The 18,856-nt window shown below is 46.9% G+C and overlaps 8 protein-coding genes across 8 annotated transcripts; 5 read left to right on the plus strand and 3 right to left on the minus strand.

Annotated features, from left to right (window-relative positions):
* Window positions 1-200: 200 nt before the first annotated feature.
* On the minus strand, window positions 201-722 carry M431DRAFT_4707 (hypothetical protein; the record flags this gene model as incomplete). Its single annotated transcript, XM_024915430.1, has 1 exon — window positions 201-722. The coding sequence occupies one exon, from the start codon at window positions 720-722 to the stop codon at window positions 201-203; it is 522 nt and encodes a 173-aa protein (XP_024775435.1).
* A 1,575-nt stretch (window positions 723-2,297) lies between these two features.
* On the plus strand, window positions 2,298-3,347 carry M431DRAFT_481251 (hypothetical protein; the record flags this gene model as incomplete). Its single annotated transcript, XM_024915943.1, has 1 exon — window positions 2,298-3,347. The coding sequence occupies one exon, from the start codon at window positions 2,298-2,300 to the stop codon at window positions 3,345-3,347; it is 1,050 nt and encodes a 349-aa protein (XP_024775436.1).
* A 958-nt stretch (window positions 3,348-4,305) lies between these two features.
* On the plus strand, window positions 4,306-5,849 carry M431DRAFT_494193 (hypothetical protein; the record flags this gene model as incomplete). Its single annotated transcript, XM_024917216.1, has 2 exons — window positions 4,306-5,460; window positions 5,760-5,849. 2 exons carry the CDS (start codon window positions 4,306-4,308, stop codon window positions 5,847-5,849), a joined length of 1,245 nt encoding a protein of 414 aa, XP_024775437.1.
* Window positions 5,850-5,923: 74 nt separating this feature from the next.
* M431DRAFT_507420 (hypothetical protein) lies at window positions 5,924-7,760 on the minus strand. Its single transcript, XM_024918962.1, has 2 exons — window positions 7,488-7,760; window positions 5,924-7,432 (listed from the first exon to the last, which is right to left on the minus strand). The coding sequence occupies exons 1-2, from the start codon at window positions 7,700-7,702 to the stop codon at window positions 6,169-6,171; spliced, it is 1,479 nt and encodes a 492-aa protein (XP_024775438.1). The 5' UTR covers window positions 7,703-7,760; the 3' UTR covers window positions 5,924-6,168.
* Window positions 7,761-7,954: 194 nt separating this feature from the next.
* Window positions 7,955-8,788, plus strand: M431DRAFT_4711 (hypothetical protein; the record flags this gene model as incomplete). Its single annotated transcript, XM_024915431.1, has 7 exons — window positions 7,955-8,034; window positions 8,097-8,112; window positions 8,173-8,214; window positions 8,292-8,406; window positions 8,467-8,532; window positions 8,586-8,664; window positions 8,716-8,788. The coding sequence occupies 7 exons, from the start codon at window positions 7,955-7,957 to the stop codon at window positions 8,786-8,788; spliced, it is 471 nt and encodes a 156-aa protein (XP_024775439.1).
* Window positions 8,789-8,978: 190 nt separating this feature from the next.
* M431DRAFT_494196 (hypothetical protein) lies at window positions 8,979-12,072 on the minus strand (the record flags this gene model as incomplete). Its single annotated transcript, XM_024917217.1, has 3 exons — window positions 8,979-9,605; window positions 9,677-10,007; window positions 10,127-12,072. 3 exons carry the CDS (start codon window positions 12,070-12,072, stop codon window positions 8,979-8,981), a joined length of 2,904 nt encoding a protein of 967 aa, XP_024775440.1.
* A 433-nt stretch (window positions 12,073-12,505) lies between these two features.
* On the plus strand, window positions 12,506-16,864 carry M431DRAFT_141304 (hypothetical protein). The gene is made up of 3 exons (XM_024912625.1): window positions 12,506-12,820; window positions 12,912-13,608; window positions 13,703-16,864. Exons 1-3 carry the CDS (start codon window positions 12,532-12,534, stop codon window positions 16,542-16,544), a joined length of 3,828 nt encoding a protein of 1,275 aa, XP_024775441.1. The 5' UTR covers window positions 12,506-12,531; the 3' UTR covers window positions 16,545-16,864.
* Window positions 16,865-18,217: 1,353 nt separating this feature from the next.
* M431DRAFT_481256 (hypothetical protein) lies at window positions 18,218-18,634 on the plus strand (the record flags this gene model as incomplete). Its single annotated transcript, XM_024915944.1, has 1 exon — window positions 18,218-18,634. The coding sequence occupies one exon, from the start codon at window positions 18,218-18,220 to the stop codon at window positions 18,632-18,634; it is 417 nt and encodes a 138-aa protein (XP_024775442.1).
* Window positions 18,635-18,856: the final 222 nt, after the last annotated feature.

An 18,856-nucleotide genomic window follows, 5' to 3' on the forward strand; every position in this document is an offset into this window, starting at 1 on the left:
CAGCACTTTCAATCGTTACAATGTGGCAAAAAGGCATATTTTTCATAAACTGCACAAACCGTCAATAGACGGCAAAATCCGGACACTATTCCTCCAACAAAGTGAAATAACACACCTAAAGGTAGGTAACCACACGCATCCATCCAACGTCATCAAGACATCTCCAGCCCAACTCTCAGAGCTCTGCTTCAGTGCCGGCTTCATTTGTTAGCCTTTGGGAAGTTCACCGTTTCAATCTTGGTAATTTTCATGGAAATCGGGAGTCTTTTGGGCTTGAACGAAATCTTATACGTCTGTGACCAGAGGGTGGCTAGAAGCTTCTCATACTCCTCTATATCGGTCGTTGGATCGCCATTGTGTTGCAAATATTTCCAAAACTGGTCAGGATCATGAATGGCGAGTTGGAACTTCCAATCTCGGGTCTCCCCGTTCATCTTAGCGGAGTAGTGAATCACAATGGGCACACGGTCTCTGCCATTAGGTTCGTATTCTCTCCATGACACATAACCCTGGGATGCAGGCTCTTGAATAATCTTGGCTCCTAATCCCGAGCGTTCATAGACCCACGACGCTGTGCGTATGCTTGGCTTTGTAACAGGTGTAACCGGAACCCCGTTAACCTTCTGTCCGCTTATTAGGAGGAGGGCATTTGTTATACCAGTGAGAGTCTCTTTCTCGAGCTGCTGTTCCAGCTGGTATATCCGATCGGCCTGTGAAGCCATTGTTGTAAATTGTCACGTGGTATTGTTGTAGAACTGTCAGAGTTGTAGACGGGCAGTATAATTCTGGTCGCAGATGATGGCTAATTGAAATGGAAGCAGATGAATTGGGGGATGCTTGGAGAACTGTTTCTGCAAAACCCTGAGAGATCTAGTTATTTATGCTCAAGAGTGTCCTTTGTTTTACCAAGAAGTTCATTATTTGGAAGAATATCTGGAAGATGTTCGAGCTTGATACGGAGCCGTTCATTACGGCAATCTTACTTGTACAAAGATCAACAACAACGGATGAAAGCGAACAAAGTTGAGACGAACAGATTCGATTGCAAATCAAAATGCGTTGTGCCTTCATCCATTGGTATCATATTTTGAATGCTCTATGAATCCAATGAAGACTCTTAGTCGCGTGGATGTCTGAGCGTCAAAGCCAAATTGATGAGCAAGCAGGCGCGTGCGCAATTGTTCAGCGACTGCTCATTGTGTTCGTTCATCCACCCATTATTATTCAAGTGTGTTTCAGTAATTGCGTTGTCTATAATCGCCATTCCCATCTGGGATGCGGCCCATTTCTAAGCTCATGTTTCTCAAAGACATTTTTGATCCATTGTTTGGACGCAAGACATCTCATCACCGTCATGGCTCTAGCGACTTAATTGAGATGCTTGTGTGCATGCATTCTTTGTGAAGAAACACATGCAGAAGACTACGGTGAAAGAAAATACATGTGACTTTGACTATCTTGGAGTTGCCAGTTGCTCGGACACTACACATGGCTCGGTGCGGGCATGGATGGGACCATGGATTAGTTCCTTCTTCATTGCTTTGTTGTAAGCACGTGAATGTACTAGATTCATGTTCATGTAGGGAGCAAGTACAACCACAGCTAAAAGAGCAAAAGGACTGTAGATGAGATGTTTAGAGGCTCCGATATGTACTAGGTACCCAGTATCGGGATTCCGTTCATGAAAGTAGGATAGTCTCATGTAAAAGGCACATTGTGCTGATCGGCTTTGTAAGCTCCATCTTGTCTCCCAGTGTAAGAAAGCTGGCATCGACGCCTAGGTAGGTAATCGAATTAGCCAAGAACATTGCCTGATGTTCACTTCACGGCTCCTAAGCATTTTCGTAGGTACACATCGGAATATAAGAATATAATGCGGGCACATGGCAAACCTTCCTCATAGCCGATCTCAACGGCCCATCGGCGCATTGGCTCGGCAATCGTACCAGCGGGGCTTGTGTGTAAGCCGGTTGGTGGCGGGTTCCGCAGCTCCATCAGCCCACGCCTTGCATCACTGCGCTTGACCTTATGATGTTTGAAGTGGCATGTGCTGGCACCAATCCCTGGACTTGGCGATATCCCGAAACGTCTGTTGATTAAAGGAGGCGCTCGTATCGGGCTTGCCTTGTGCGTTGTTCAACAAGCCTCATTCTTGTGGCGCCGACGTCGGCTCACCGTATTGGCTTCGCCCTTATAATAGGCAGTGAAACAGCACTCGCCTGAGCTTTAGGGTGTCCATCCACACCAACGAACAACATACTGTACATGTTCATATCCAACAACGCAAACTCACCACAATGTGTATCGTGCTCTTCACAACGGCACATCCCGGCTATTCCCTTATTCTTATTGATAATCGCGATGAGTTCATCCTAAGGCCCACGTCGCGGCCGCACTGGTGGACGCACCCAGAGTCGGGCGGCGAGGTTCTTTCATCGCGAGACCTCCAGAGGGCGGCAAAAGGCACTTGGCTCGGCATAACAAAGACCGGAAGCTTGGCCGTGCTGACCAACTACCGAGAACTGGTCAATGATGACGCTGAACACCCGATACACGGCATCAAAAGCCGAGGCCGCATGGTCAATATGTGGCTCGGAGGACTTCCCGATGAAGGTATAAAGAAGGGCGTGGATGAGCTGGTCAAAGACGGCGGCGTTAAAGGTGTAGGAGGCTTTTCTATGGTGTGCGGCAAGCTGAGACGCAACAACGAAGGCATCGCCATTGTGAGCAACAGGGCTGCTGATGTGAGCGACGTTCCGATAGTCGGATTGGAACCAGATGGCGTCTGGGGTCTCAGCAACACTGTCTACAACGATCCCAACGAGTGGCCCAAGGTGACGACAGGAAAACGACTCTTGAAGGAAGTGGCTCTGGAGGCTGCAGCAAAGAACTCCTCCGAAGACGAGCTGGTCGCAAGTCTGTTCTCCATTCTCGACACAGAATCTATGCCAGAGCGACCTCCGGGATCGAGCTTACAAGACTACATGAACCTGATGAGGCATACCATCTTCGTACCGCCAGTCGGCGACGACGTCAACCGTGAGGAAATGCAAAAGGCCACTGCAAAGGGGAGGATCTTGTGGGCGCATCTGAAAGACGACCTGAAGGCTGTCGAAGAGCTCAAGGCAGAATCAAGGCCGGATGTCACACCGAGCCCGAGCCCGCACCCATCCATTGGCTTCGAGGAAGGCATGTACGGAACACAGAGACAGACCGTTTTGTTGGTCGACAATGACGGTAACGTGACTTATGTCGAACGTGCTCTTTGGGATGCTAATGGGAACGAAATTCCTCGAGGGGAGGGAGACGTTGCTTTTCGCTTCAAGGTCGACGGCTGGGACGAATAAAGTTGGGCCGCTTTCTCTTTTTTAGGTGGAAAACGGTTAGATTTGGGGGAAATACACTGGCATAAACGACGACACGGGACTGAGGCCTATGAGCAAGCGAGGTACAAGGTCGAAGCAATGGATGGTGGAAGATGATCAACAGTAGAACTTTCGACATAGGACAGAGGGAGAGATGGGATAGCTTGGGGCTCATGATACCTTCTATATTCAATCTTAATACTTGAAATATACTGATGAAGTATTAGATGCGTCTGGTTGCGGAATAACTGCGCAACCGAGGATTCGGTCAGTCGGCAGGTGGGTTCTGCCTGGCACCTGACAAGAGGTGCCCATCACTCTGCTGTCAGTTGTTGTGTATCTTTTTCCTGCATCACTTTATCACGCGCAAGTTTGTCTAAAAACACGACACGTTCTGGAACAAAGCGCATCCTCAACAGTCTTTTCTTCTCTTCCTGTTCTTCTCTTCCTGTTCTTCTCTTCCTGTTGTCGGCTTATGCCTCCTCCCCTCGTTGTTTGCTGTGTTGCTCAAGAAGCAAACGACCTGATGTTGACCGCGAATCACCATCTGGTGTAAGGGGCTTTAATGATATGACAATACCGATTTCTCGAGGCTATCTCACCATCGGCCTTCGCTTTTCTCTTTGAAGTCATATCTATCTGGCAGTTAATCATCGGCATCTTGCATGAGCAAGGGCAATCCTCTCCCGATACTCGGCTGCCTATCCAAACAACGGCTGTCCGCTACCATCATCTGGGAATCTCTTCAAGAATTTGGAAGGGTTTCCGAAGAAGTTAGAACATAATCGACACAGACGCCTTGCTCACAGCTTGTTTCTCAATCACCGCCACTCAATGCCCTCGACTCCAGAGTTCACACCAGGAATCTCCTTTGCATCGCAACCGTTCAACTACATCAGGCACGTCATCTTGGCAACCGTTGCCACGAAATTGAGCAAAAATGCGAGGACGAGGAAAAAGTAGACGACCCCTCATCTCTGCGCCCATAGGTCCTGTCAAAAACTCTAGAGGTGCCGATCTTATCCGAAGCGAGAGGCTTGTCATTGTTGATGCCATCAAAGACTGCGAAACAGACAGCTCTGGCTCGACTCTCGAAAGCCACAGCCGTTTGCGAGCGCAGAATTTGAGGTGCATCTCCGACGGCTTTGACAGTGACGGACATTTACAAAGCAGCCCTACCGTCGAAAGCTTTGACATTGCTGCCAAGCCAACCATCAAAGCCGGCCCTGATCCAACATCTTCAAAGAGGCTACGCAGAAGCCTTCTATCTTCTACCTCATCCATACCGAAGCCATCTTTTAAAATAGCATCAACGACTGCGCCTTTGTCAGTGCCAATTGTCGCCGAGCAGGATGAGAATATCCCTCCTGCGTCAGGTGGATTTTCCCGTTTAGATCCACCAACACCACGCTTGGTCAATAAACTTCCAAAGTCTCGAACTATGAGTGCCCTCCAGGACTTGAAAACATCTATTTCTCGGCCATCGTTGGCTGCTCGCTCTATCAACACTTCTGCTTTTAGTGGCACTTCTGCCAAGATATCCCCATCTTCTACTGCAAAAACTACAACTCCTCCCCAGCTTTCAAAATTAAACCTCATGCAACCATCTACAATATCGCTGGCCAAGTCGGTCCAAAGTTGCTCTTCTGAGGCTCCGTCCATTCGGATTAGCAACGCACAATCATCCGCCTATTGGTCTGGCCGGTTTATGGCCCTTCATGACCGATTCTCATCTGAAAACCTTGCCGCAGATGCCCGTGAATCTCGCCAATCTCTAGCCGGCTCGTGTTCAGCCCAGGCGAAAACTCCTTATAGCAGCCTGTATCAGCGAACATCTCATCTCCCTACTTCAACCACTACTTCAGCTCTGCGGACTCTCATGACTTCATCTAATTCTCCGTCAGTCACTGAAGAAGACACACGTTGCCGTCGCGTATTCGATTATCTTGACTCACTTTGCATTACAATCGAAGCACGGCGCTCCCTGCATGCCTGGCAGCAAGCTTACGCTCGTCGAAATGGCCGGCCCTCTCTACTTCCCGAAGGTGGCTCCATGGAAGAGAAAGGCTTCATGGCAAAGATTTTCGGCAGCTCAGTCATCAGAAAGGGCGAGAGGCACAGCTTGACCGGACTGCGGCATGGCTCTTATACTCATGAGAACAAGAGCAAGAGTTTTCTATCTGGGAGCCTTTCTCGATCATCCCGGGGAAACCGTCTCACAATGTCGTGAGAATCATCCTAATTTCGTATCTCGATTACTTGTACTGTGTATAATCAGAGTGTGGCCCACCGCCCAAATGGTTTTGTTTTTCTTGGCGATGTTTCTTTTTTCCCCTTCTCCACCCAATGAAGCCTTGGGATAATGAGCCTGGGATATACTAATGGCTTTGGAAGCATGTTGGAATGGAACTGGAAATGGGACCCTGGAATGTATACGTGGAAAATATTGCGTCTAATGGTTTGAATGAAATAGCTGTTGCTTGAATTGGAGAGAAACGAGAGTCACAAGGGTATGGCAGATGATGTAGAACTACTGTATAGACAAGTCTCGAGGTACTCTAATATGAAATGTTTGATTCATTTGATTGACTATTTCGTATCTATGCTTAGGTATGTTTGTAACAGCACCCATCTGGGAGCTCCGAATGATTTATGCTTTGCTTCCACCTATACTTTTCATATTTCCACGCGCCAAACGCCATTCACAACATGTTTATTAATTTGCATCTGCCAGTCGGTGATCAAAGGTGGAAAAGGCAGAGAAGTTCCGTGATAATAAATTGGAAAAAAAAAAAAAAAAGGCTCATTCCGCTCTCTTCCTCGTCTTCAAAAAATCTTTAATTTGCTCATGCTTATTGGCAAAGAACATCCGTGCATGGTCATTTTTCCAGACCAGCACGCCAATTTCTTCAGAGAAACGCGCGGTATCGAGGTAATCCTTGTCATCGGTGAAGTCCCGAAACAGGAACCCACTCGTCGTCTTCATGCGCTCGTTTTCGAGCTGCCACAAGCGGATCTGGTCGACGACGGTGGGGGGCAAGACGGGTTTGTTGGTCAACGCAGCAGTGCGGTGCATCTGCTCGTGGGCGTGGGCGGCTAGGTAGGATATGATTTGGTCGGCGGTGATGCCAAAGTTAATGGCCTGACGGATAGATGCGCGGGAGAGACGGCCGGCCACCATGTCGGGGAATCGCATGTTGAGCTTCGCGAAGAGAGCGAGGACTGCGATTTGGAGGGCAGATTGGGTATATGCATAGAGACGGTAGTTGGTCTCGATAACGACGCTTCCAGCCTGTTCGCCGCCGCCGCCACCCAGAGGGCCGAGGGACTGCTGCGAGGTCTGGGCCGACTGAGTAGCAGCTGTGACGCCCTCGCTGATTGTTCGTAGACTGTTTCCTCCACTAGTAAGGGTTGTTGCCAGTCGGGTTGGGAAGAACATGGAGCGCTTATGTTGGGGGATGTAGATGAGGCCGAAATCAACGAGAGAGGGAAGCATATTCCGTCGCTCTTCAGTCAGCGCATTCGTATCGTAGGCCCGCCCCAGTTCCAGGCTCGCCAGCATGAACAAGAACGAAAGCATGTCGACGGGATCCAGCCCCGAGCTCTTGTTATTGCCCAGAACTTCCAGCCATAGCAAAAGTAGTGTCCAAACTTGCGCGTTTGCCTCCTGCAGTAAAAAGGTGAAGCCTGCTTGCGTGATGCCTAAGCTTCCATTCGGCCGCCTGTCGACCAACCGCCCTGCAATGAGAAGCTCCTTGACGCCCTTGTTGGGCCCCGAGCCGTCTCCTAAGCTGCTTTTGTAACCGACACTAGATACAACGAAATGCAGCACATCCTCCCACTTCTTACGCGCGTATCGATCGAGGAACGCCAAGTCAATTTCGGGCGGTACGAGTAGCGAAGAAGGCACGCCAAAGGAATTGTGGTTTCCGCCTCCGGTGAGGGCTAGCCGTAGAGATTTCTTGAAATTTGACATGAGCTGAATCTCCTGCGGTTTCTCTTTTGACGGGGCTGATATCTGGACAATGTGGAGGCTTCGCAAGATGGAGAGGGACTGGTCTTTCTTCCTATACCACTATTAGACGCTGCGCGATGCCGCCACAAGAGCAGTGCATATCGAACCGTTTGGCTTCCGGCTTCACCCATGTGTCCAGATCCGTGAGAGTCATCGGGTGAGGAAGGAAAAGCATTCTCATGACGAATGTTTTTGCCAGGTGAGGCAGCATGCGCCGGAAGATCGCAAACGTCGTCGAGGGCTGCTGGTACAATTTCTTGAACGTTGTACCAGGCAGCCTCTCCAGGTATTCGGCGAGATGAAGGGAGGGATTTATAGACATGTTGGGCGGATGCGAGGACCGTAATCCGTCAAAAGGTGGTTATGATGTTTGGCGCTGCTGCCTCATGATTCGATCTTGAGAAGTTCACGATCTTGAAGCGCGGCGCGAAGATTACGTCACACCTTCTCGGCGCATTATCGGGTAACGGGAGCGATAGCGGATAGCGTCGCCCATCAAGCACTTGAGGCCATCTCAGTTCCCGAGACCAACCTATACAGATAATCGATCAATTGAATCGATTAGAGGGAAATCATGACTAAAAAGCTTTCTCCGTTCAATTTTACAAAGGCCGTCATGCGGTCCTTCATGGCCGAATCGGGCCTGGAACCCAGGTATGAGCAAACTCCCACGAGGGCCATTTGCCGAGGCAAAGCCACTAACAACGGGATATAAGACTCCTGCACAATCGAGTACGCATAGTAATTCCAGGTCGGCCAGCAACCTCAGTTAGTGCTGACAAGGCATTCTAGTTTCGATTAATAGATGCTTCTGAGGGCAGAGTCGACTTTGAAGTTGACATCCATAAAGACCACACTTTAAGTTGGCCCTCGACGTCTTTCCAAGCCATCTTACTAACTTCTCCCTTTAGAACCGACTCCAAACCATACATGGAGGAACGATAGCTAGTCTCGTCGATCTCGGGGGTTCCCTGGCAGTTGCTTCTACTGGACGATTCGCAACAGGCGTATCGACTGACTTGAATGGTAAGGACATGCCCACCTCTTTAGCTGTAAGTGCTCACATCACTGACCTCGTTCACTCAGTGACCTATCTCAGCCCCGGAGGCCGACCGGGCGATATCCTCAAAGGAACGGCTATCTGTGAAAAGAGTACGTAATGACTAACAAACAAAATGATGATTGATTCTAATTATTTAAAATAGTCGGAAAGACGCTGGCGTACACAACTGTACAGTTTTATAATAGCAAGGGCCAGCTCGCTGCGAGAGGAAGCCATACCAAGTATGTTACCCAACTCTCTTTCTCATGTGCCACTACTGACTATAAATCAAGATTTGTTTCGGGAACATTGGGCCCTGATGGAGCGTTCGTAGCCCCCGCGAAGTGGGCGGATGAGGTCGATTAGACGAGGGCGTAGACCCAGCGATAGAACCCAGATATAGACGGATAAATATGAGATCGAGTACAGTGTTAGACTCACCACTTCCCATGTATGACATTTTGTATTCGATATCTTGCATTTCGAATACCTTGATCATTAAAGTCTGTCGTAACGCTACTCAAGATTCAATGTCTCCTTCAGTATCAATTATATATTATGTATTCAAGACATCCCGAATCGTCTCGTCAATATAATTTTTGCCCTTGCCAAACAAACTATCGCGATGCAAGCTCAAAGCGATGAAGTGATAACCATCTCTCGCCGTCTGTCCCGCCTCTTTCTCAGCAACTCGCTTCAACAGCGCTTGCATCCTCCGCCGACTCTTCAGCGCGTCAGCTTTATCTGGTAAATATATCTTTGTATATAACAAGAGAAACCCTGCAATCCCAGCCGCAATTGGAGTCGCATACGACGTGCCAGATTTGCATCTAAGAAATCCTGAATCAGAGTTGCCCGGTAGATTTGTTGGCCACGCTGACTCAATAGCTTCGCCGACCGTCGCCAAATTAATGTCGTGAGACAACGCTGTAGGGCTAAATCTCGACCGATTACCATCTGTATCAGTCGCATGAATGGCAATGACATTCTGGTCGCGAGCTGGGTATGCGCGGCCCCGCTTCCCTCCACTATTCGAGGCTGCGGCAAAAAGCAACACACGTTTCGCATGAGCATTTGCAAGGGCATCTTCGAGTTCGTGGTAATCATCCATATCACATGTAGTGAAGCCAAATGACATTGAGATAATGTCTACTTCCCAAGTAGACACTGCATGATTAATAGCCTAGGGTATAGGGTTAGTACGCGGTTCATCCATGGCCAAACTTGACGGCGTCAAAACCAGAGCTTACATACTTTGGCAACCACACTGGGTTTTGATGGTGTATCATCAGCTATTTTGGCGACATAGAGCTGAGCATCACGCGCATAATCGAGAATCAGCCTTGCCGTGAACGTTCCATGGCCGCTCCTGTCAGTGACCACACGCACGTTCGCGGCTCTATTCTCGTTGAGCCAGTTATACCTGTCTTTAATTTGTTCAACCTGTGCATCAATGTCTGGATGCTGTATGTCGATACCTGTGTCGAGAATCGCAATTTTGATGCTGGGGTGATGCAGATCCTCTGGAATGAATTTCTTGTAGACTTCACTGTATTGAGTTTTCCAGTTATCGTATTTTAAGCGCCTGCAGGGCAACTATGTTAGCAAATCTCTTTTGGAGAAAGCAAAATCCAAAATATACCGCATAATATATCGGTATACAGCGGACACAAAGACTACTGTGAAGATATCTTCATTGCTTACGCGTCATTAGTGTGTGCTTCAGAGATGGTTTCGTCGTCGAAAAATTGAGAAGCTCGGTATTCGTCATTTATCATTGTTGCTCGCGGACTGTCATGTGGAGACCTAGTAGCATTATTCGAATGTCGTCCATGCTGACGGTTTTCCAACAATTGACCCAAAAGATTGCTCGCAGAAGATCGTGGAGGATCAAATGGTAACATAAATCTAGGTGGATTAAGATCATGGGTTTGTTCGACACCCTGCGCGTAGTCCTCTGGCGTCTCAGTTTGAGCCTGCTGTAGTATATTTTGGTCCCAGTTTACAATGTCGATGCCCTTTGCAAAGTCGTCAAGATCGTCGCTGGAGATTTTTTCAAAGCTCTGGTATAATTCAGTTTCTAGTGGCTTGACAATTTCTTGATAAATCTTCGACATTAATGTCTGATTGTCCAATTTATTTCCATCTTCGTCTTCCCAGCTAGTGGGGTCCAGACATTTCTCCACGACGTCATGAAATTGGTAAGAATCGTGGATTTGAGCTTTACATGCATCGAAAACCTCGTTGACAAAAGCAAAACTTCGTGGGTAGGTTGATGATTGAGTATCGCCCCCGGGTTCTTCAATATACCGCCTAGCCAAGGTATCGAAGGGGGCGCCAACATAAAGTTCCATTAGTATCACTGCCAGTGTCACCAGATGCGGACAGTGATGAACCCAATCAGGATCAAGGTCGTCCGGGTCGGTGCACGAGTCCTGGCTAGATTCGTAAGGACTCGCTAGATGAGTTTGGATGAATGGCTGTAAGGGAATGGCTGAAGAAGCTGTGGGGAAAAATAAGACGTGCGAAGAGCTCCATGTAGGTTGCAGCCAGGGAGTATCGTGTAGGTAAAGCACAGCGTAGCTGAGCATCACCGCCAGAATACGTCTTGTTCTATCGGTGAGAGAGTGTGATCTAAGACATTTTTCCAACGTGACAGGGCCCTTGGCTTTATCGCCGAGGAATGTGCTCTTCTCAGATTGAAGCTTAAATATCTGGTCTCCGGTCACTTTAAGCTTAAGTCGAAGAGCCGCAATTTTGATCTTCTCAATCAGCTCACAAAGTTGTTTTACCCTCATTTGTTTTATCTTGGTCGACTTTTTATGTCCTCTGTGTTGCCCAATTGGTATACTGTTTTGGATTTGTACAGCTCTCGCTTTTATCTCGTTCACCATGGATACATGAGCTTCCGTCCAGCTTTGCCTCATGGAAAGGAGCATGTCGAAGTCGAGACATTCGTCAGTATCTCCTTCCCTGCGTATATTGTTCTTCCGGTATGTACCTAAGCGAAGTCGGGCCATGATATCGTGGGTTGGTATGCATTTGCAGTTGCTACAGGCCACAAAAGCCTTGAAAATTGACTGCACTGCGTTCCACACGGCGATGGATGATGATCCAACACTCGTATTGGTAGAAAGCTCTTTAAATGCCCAGCCAGGTTGGTTCTCAGGGAAACGTGCTCGGAGTTCTTCTTGCCACTCGTCCGACAATTGGAGGAGCCGGTCGCGTTCTTCCGCGTTCGTTCCGAATTCAATATATGATCTGATATATTGGATGGACTTATCATTGTCGCTCTGTTTCTGAATCCTTTCCCAATGTCGATTGAAGGCGCGTAATTTATCGTAACGCGGGGCATTTAGACATGTTTTATAGAGGGGCAAATCGAGAACTTTGGATGCAATTATGGATTCCAGATGATTCAAAGTTCTATGGATGAGATCTGCATCAATTCCATTCGCCACATCGCTGACGTGCTTCCAATGGGAGTTCACGATAAAACAAAGGGTTTTGACGTTCGAGTAAAATGACTTGAGCTCGCCATTTGTTTCATCCTTCCAAAGAATCCTAGCAGCACCCATGATTGATTCAGATGCTGTGATCAACAATGGAATACTATCAAGAGCGTCAGCAAGCACGGAGGATGAAGCCATCTTGCCCTCTAAGGGATTTTGTTTAGACGGGGGTTTAAAATGTAGCATCTGGTAAGCTTGCTGGTCCTTCGTATGATGGTACTTGTGCTCATTTAGATATACGGCAAAGTGAATGTTTGTAACAAGGCAAATTCCGCCTTATGGATGCCTATCCGCAAGGCATCAAGCATATGCGGGGAAGGATCAACAATGCGCGCTTACTACCTATATGGCTCCATTCGTAGGGAACATCTTCAGCCTCATTACCAATATCTGAAACTTGTCCAGATACTTAGGCTTTGCTGCATAAGTGTCCAGTCATTGTATGAGATGCAGAGTACATTTACCCAAAGCAGATAATGGAGTGTCACATTGCAGATTTCAGGTGGGGTCGACATTACCGAACTTAGAATCAATTCACTTCAGCCTGAGCATTCGCAACGCGGTTTTTCACCTTGAAAGGAGTCAGATCTCAATACGATGCCAGATATGGCTTCATCGGGCCCAGGGTCGACAGAGTTGACCATTTCTAACTGTGCCACCCGATGCCATGAATCTTTTCAACAATGCCTCGTCAAAGCGGCATCTATTCATGCTCGGGAACTGGCCTTGATAGAAAATCAGTTTGCAAAATTCTCTCTCTGGACTGCTTACTTTCAAGTTTTTGGTTCGGGTCGAGACTCATTGGATCACCGTTTGCGAGAGTCATTTGATGTCCAGGATGCCATTATAGGAGTTGTGGAGGCATTGAATTACAGCGTTCTGAAGTGTAGGTGTTTATCAAGCGAATCATTGTTACCATATTTTCGCAGACAAAGGATATTCAATATCCATAGAGATACTAAGAACGGCTATTGTAGGCACTTCGATCCTTGAGGCATCCACTCCAGTGCCATTAGGTAAATCATTACCTACTATAAATGCAGATTTCAATTCAGCTCTTCAAGACATTACGAAACAAATTGCGCTCCTTCACAAGTTCTCAGGCATCATCCGCAGAGTCGGCAGAGAAACTCAAGATCTCACGGATATCACAGACTTTAAGATTAAAGACAACAGGGGGAACGACTTAGAACCTGTTTTAAAAGAGGACTTTGCTCGGCACATACGTAATCAATTTCCAAGAGTAAGCGATACTATCCAACAACGTCTCGTCAACACCATGATTTTGCGACACAAAAAAGTTCTCCATCGGAGGTTTTGCTGTGGTAAATTTCCAGACAGAACTCTAAAACCGTCAGATACTGTGGAAGTAGCAACCCCATCTGGTTTTTCGGCGTTTGGAAGTGTTGCAATAGGTGATTATGGGGACATTCCATTTCCACCAGCCCCTTGTGGCACTATTATGCAAAAGTACGACTTGTTGAAGAAACAGCGCCGAGAAGAATGCAACCTCAACCAAGAAACCGAAAATTCTGATCCAGAAAGAGCCAAAAAATACGAGGAAATTCTGGAAAAAGACTGGAACGAAATTTTGGAGGCTGCAGGGGAAATCTATTGTCCTTTTTGTTGCTTGAGTTTACCAGCCCGGGACGTTGTTGATGAGAGCAAGTGGAAGTAAGTCTAATATTAGTAACATGTTCTCACCACAGCACTCCAATCAACGCCAGTTCATCATATCATCATATCTAGATACTAACTATGTCCGTAGGTTACATGTTAAGAACGATCTCGATTCATATGTCTGCCTATTTGAAGGCTGCGAGTCACCCGAGGAAGTGTATAGCCATAGCAGTACATGGCTCAAGCATATGTCCTCACACTATATGCGATGGCGCTGTGTTTCTAAATCTCACGCTGAATTCCAAAGCATCACCAAAAGCGAATATGTTGACCACATGAAAGTTGTTCATCCAGGCAAATTTACAGATGCGCAGCTCAATATTCTAGCCATCAGAAATGCGCGACCAGCGATTACTATGTTCAAGCCTTGTCCATTATGCGGCAAGAAAGAATTCGATGGCAATAGGGCCGACCATGTCGCAGGACACTTGCTTCTGCTTGCCCTCAAATCACTACCCAGTTACGACGAGCACATAGTGGAGCAGAAAGAATTGGTATACCAACAGCCCCATATACCTATGTCGAATACACATAGCAAGAGCACTATCACACAAGATTCAAGGAATGATTCCAATTTTATTGTCCATGTTGCCAGGACTCAATCCTCATTCATCCCGAAAAAAGAAGGAACAGCCATGCATCGCTCTGCCCGTATCCCCCCTGTCAACAAACAGCATCAAAGGAATGACGCAACTGCTCAAGAGTTGCAGCGGTGGCAAAAACCGTTTAATAGTCAACAAGACTCGTTTATCAATACCATGGATGACGTGGAGTTTAGGCAGCTCAGCTCAGCGAAACATGCCAGCCAGAACCATTTAGAAGCCATGGATAAGGATGAAGAGAAAAAGGGAGATGGGGAAAAAGATAGGAATACAGCAACAAAAGAGATTAATGATGATGTAATCTGGACGACTTCATACCACGAACATGCCTTAGGGCAAGAAGCTCTGCAACAAGGCAACGCTGAGGCTTCACCGAATTTCCGCGGCCCCGGTCGAACTCTTAATATCGATATGGCTCCTCAGGAATATTTGCGAGAAATGGAGCGTGAAAGAGACAATATGGTTCGACCCATATCAAGCTTCGCTTATGTGGATGCTGGATTGGCTCTCCGTAGTGCCGACAACACGGATTATACAAGCATCATGTCCCAACATCCAGCTATATCAGGGTCCATCCCCACAGCCATGACAAGCGATAGCTCTATCATATCCAATTCTGTACCAAGTATATCTGGCCTCATGGCCAGAGAGAACTCATTTGTGCCCATGGTTGAAAGCCAAGATTTTGGCGGTGTTGCTCAGTGTCTGCGAATGTGGACCGATTCTTACGAGAAGAGAAATGCATATACATTGACAGATTCATTTTACTGGGATGACACACGCTTAATCAGCAAAGGTATCCCGCTGCTTGATCGGGAACACATAGCACCGGCCGAGGGAAGTCCTTCAAGCATGAATATGAACAATTTTGTTCAGATTATGGACAATTCTAATGCGACCGAGGCACACAACCAGTGGCCTCTTAAAGCCCTACTTGCGATGAATCGGAGGAACAATGATCTCGGCAAACTTTCTCAACAACAATTCACGGCCCGGGCAAATTTAGTCATAAAAAGTGACCGTGACTCCATATCATTGGACGAAACTTTGCATTCTTCTGATGCAGATAATTACGGGCATATTGCTAGAATGGACGATCGCCTACCGTCTACTACAGTGAAATCCATCCTAGAAGAGATGTCTAAAGAACTTGACGCACTATACCGACGCATAACGATGGAATCGGACACCAGCAATCATATGTTCGGCATACTCGACAGCGCAGATGAAAATATATCGTCTTTGAGCACATGGGCAGATGCTGATATGCTACAACAGCATTCTCCTAGTGCCTCTGATAAACACCGCCTGTTTATGTGTCCTTACGCAATGAGATATCCAGATCGTGTAAATCACAGCTGTTTCCAGAGACTCAATACCATTCCATATCTAAAACAACATCTAAGGCAAAGCCACCATGATACAACCAACTGTCCTCATCAGTGTCAGAGTCGACAACCAGAGACTACATCTCGACGAAGCCAACTCCACGCCCCTCTATGTTTTGACTCAAATGTATGCCTTCAAATTAACAAGGAACGAAGTGATCGATCAAAAACATATAGACAACAATGGGAAAGGATCTATCAAGTACTTTATCCCGAAGCCGATCGCATACCTGATCCATACATCGGAGAATTGGCAGTTAAGCGACTCAGAAGTATCTTTCAATTTATGGAAAACCATGGCCTCAAATATCTAACATCAATATATCCTCCAAAGTTGGTAGATCCAGATGCAGAAGTTATGTACCAAACAGCTTTCTGTAAATGGTTACCTTTGGTCTTTGAATGGAGATTTCCTCCCCAAGGTCAACAGTTATTAGGCGACTTTCTAAACCAGATAAATTCTGCGCTGTGTGGCAACTATTATAGGCTTGCATATCCCTCTGGAGCAAGTCGACAGGATGTGCTGCATTTCTCAAGCGCATCCCAGACGGGCCAGCATGATACCTTCTATAACACAGTATCACAACATGGCACCATGTTTAGCCACCATCCGCCTCGTCACACAGATTCCTCAACTCTTCCGCCGCAACAACAGATTCCCTCTCGATCTTCGATGGAAGGTTCTTTACATAGAACACACTATGATTCATCTTCAGACATGCCCAGCTACACCAATACAGTCCAGCTTCACGAAAACATGGATTCGGTTACACTAATCCGCGATGAGAGGCTATCTGAGGGTCAACATAACATTCATCATTTCTTGTTTGCCCCGCGCAATTCGATGCAAGGTAGCCGCTCTCACTTTGCAGCAGAACCCCCCGTTAACATGGAAGGGATTGAGACTTCCCAAATGGGGACTTGGAAATCTCCATTTTAATATAAAGCAGGATTCTATGAGTATTTATCTGCGTATATTTTCTATCTTTCTCTTTCCTAGATATAATTATAGTCAGCTTGTATTTCATATGATACCCTTTCATTTTATTTTCCTTAGCTATATTTTGCTTTTTGATAGATCATTGCTCCGCAGATATTGCATTACAGGCCTTTTTTACGCAGGCCACATGGAGATGGAGAATAGATACTTCACTCCTCACTCGAGCAGACATTTCATTAGTCCCGATGCATGTGAATATTAAGCAAGACCATTATTTCCTATCGTTTAGGCAGAAAACCACAGAATAGCGTAGAACTCAGGCGAGCGTAAAGGCTCAAAGTTTACAGGCATCATCGTCAAGCATACCTTATTTACCATGTACATCTCATTCAAGAGAGATGTTATTCCATCGCTATCTTTCATAACTGTGTATAATGAAGAAGGATTTGAATGCTAAATGGAGAGAAAGGGCTTACTTCCATTGGTGAGTACTAGAGTACTAGGTGCATTGATCTTGCGAAAGCGTCGATTTTTTGGCATTTAGTTCTTCTCTTCACATGCGCTATTTCTTCCACCTTTGTAATTTCAAACCTTTCTTTCTAATATTACATTTCTTCTCGCGAATCCATTTCCATTTGCCCAAGTACGTGTAATGCTATTCTGAATCCGTGATTGTGATAATTGTTAGGTGACTAGGCAAAAATAAAATTATGTTGAAGGCGACAAAACTTCATTCAAGTTACCTACTTGGTATCGACATACATACATGTACATACCCTACATCTGTTAATTGTAGTAAAGTAAGCTCTAGTACCAACAGATAGAGACATTTGGTACCCAAAACATGTAGCAAGGCAATTGACGATAATGCACTACAGACGACTGCTCAAATCCCCAGCTCAATCTCAGTCTGGAAAGAAACATACGCTAGATCTCATTTTCACAATAACCACGAACCTAGGCGGTTGGTTTTCTACATCCACACGAACCAGTTGACTTGACAATTTAGGCCGAAATAAACACCAGCTCAGGGCTCAAAAGGGGAAGCTCCTATTGAGTCCATTGCCTAGGACAGCGAGATTACAATGGCGACCTGGGATGCGTGTTGCAAAGCATTCTGTCAACATTTCTGCAGCTAAGTAACAAATACTGAAGGCAAAATGGAACGTCAGTGTATATATTAGCACAGAGTCATATTCTGCGCTTGGAGTACGCGATCTTTCCGCCACTACAGTTCTTTCAGAAGAAGGGCCGGCTGGACAAGTGATGCCAGTCTGGATCACTCTGAGCCATGATGAGGCCGACATCAAGGTTACTACAAGAAGGCTACCACTACCTGGTGCCTCCGAGCAGGGAGTATAGATTGAGTTTGAAGAGGAGATTGATGAGGGTATTGCGAGATATATTTGGGGTGCTGGAGTGCTTGCATTTTTGCAATTGCGGAGGCATGCATGTTGCCGATGCCAACGGATACAGAGCCCTCTGGAGTGAAAGCTTTAAAAGGCTTATTCACCGGGCCAAAACCCGTCAACGCACTAGAACTAGGATGCCGCGTGGGAATTTTCGGAAGGGGCTTGAGTGTCGTCTTTCCGAGGACACTGCCGCCCCCTAGCCGTAGATGTACCATTCTCATGACGGACTTGGAGGAAGCAGAAGGTCGAATTAGATCAAACATGTCCCGGCTTCTTCACGCCCGACGGGAGCACAAGTCTAACACTTCTCCTCCTATAAAGCTTCTTTACGAGAATCTCGACTGGGAGCAGGGCCCAGAGGGAGTGTTTTGCCCGGAAGCACAAAGTCACCGCTGGGACCCTGTCCTACACAGCGACCGCACCTACAACGTGGACACGCTTCCCGCCCTGCTCGGGACGCTTTCCGCGTTGCACGAGTCCAACACGGCAGAGACCGGCGAGCAGCCGCAGTCAACAAAAGACTTTCTGGCGACAAAGCCGCGGCACGCTTCGGAGGAAGCGCTGTTTGGCCTCTTATCAGATCAGGGGTGGACGGAGTTACACAGGCAGACATTGCCACTGCCCGTTCTTGGAGCTGAGACGCAATGTGTGGAACTGTATCTCTACGAAAAGGCGTGATAACAAATACTGAAGCAAATGCAGTTGGTGACTTGGCAGTTCCCCCTTTAAGCCGGTACACTTCCGGATACAACGTGGCATGGTTAGACGTGATTGCTAATCTACGTCTTCTTAAGTACTCCCTCTTAGAAGATTGGTTGAGATTCTTGACTTCTGTGTTTTATGTTTTGCTCCGAAGTAATTGTTACAAATGATACAGAGTGTTTTGGGGGCTATTCATGA

This window comes from Trichoderma harzianum (genome assembly GCF_003025095.1).
Source record: "Trichoderma harzianum CBS 226.95 unplaced genomic scaffold M431scaffold_5, whole genome shotgun sequence".
In the NCBI taxonomy this organism is placed as follows: domain Eukaryota; kingdom Fungi; phylum Ascomycota; class Sordariomycetes; order Hypocreales; family Hypocreaceae; genus Trichoderma; species Trichoderma harzianum.

Bases quoted from the DNA above. Each gene is read 5' to 3' on its own strand.
- M431DRAFT_141304 (XM_024912625.1), top strand. From the start codon at position 12,532: ATGCCAGATATGGCTTCATCGGGCCCAGGGTCGACAGAGTTGACCATT. The intron at 12,821-12,911 runs GTAGGTGTTTAT...CGGCTATTGTAG, and splicing joins GAATTACAGCGTTCTGAAGT to GCACTTCGATCCTTGAGGCA. The intron at 13,609-13,702 runs GTAAGTCTAATA...CTATGTCCGTAG, and splicing joins GTTGATGAGAGCAAGTGGAA to GTTACATGTTAAGAACGATC.
- M431DRAFT_507420 (XM_024918962.1), bottom strand. From the start codon at position 7,702: ATGTCTATAAATCCCTCCCTTCATCTCGCCGAATACCTGGAGAGGCTG. The intron at 7,433-7,487 runs GTTCGATATGCA...ATAGTGGTATAG, and splicing joins GTGAAGCCGGAAGCCAAACG to GAAGAAAGACCAGTCCCTCT.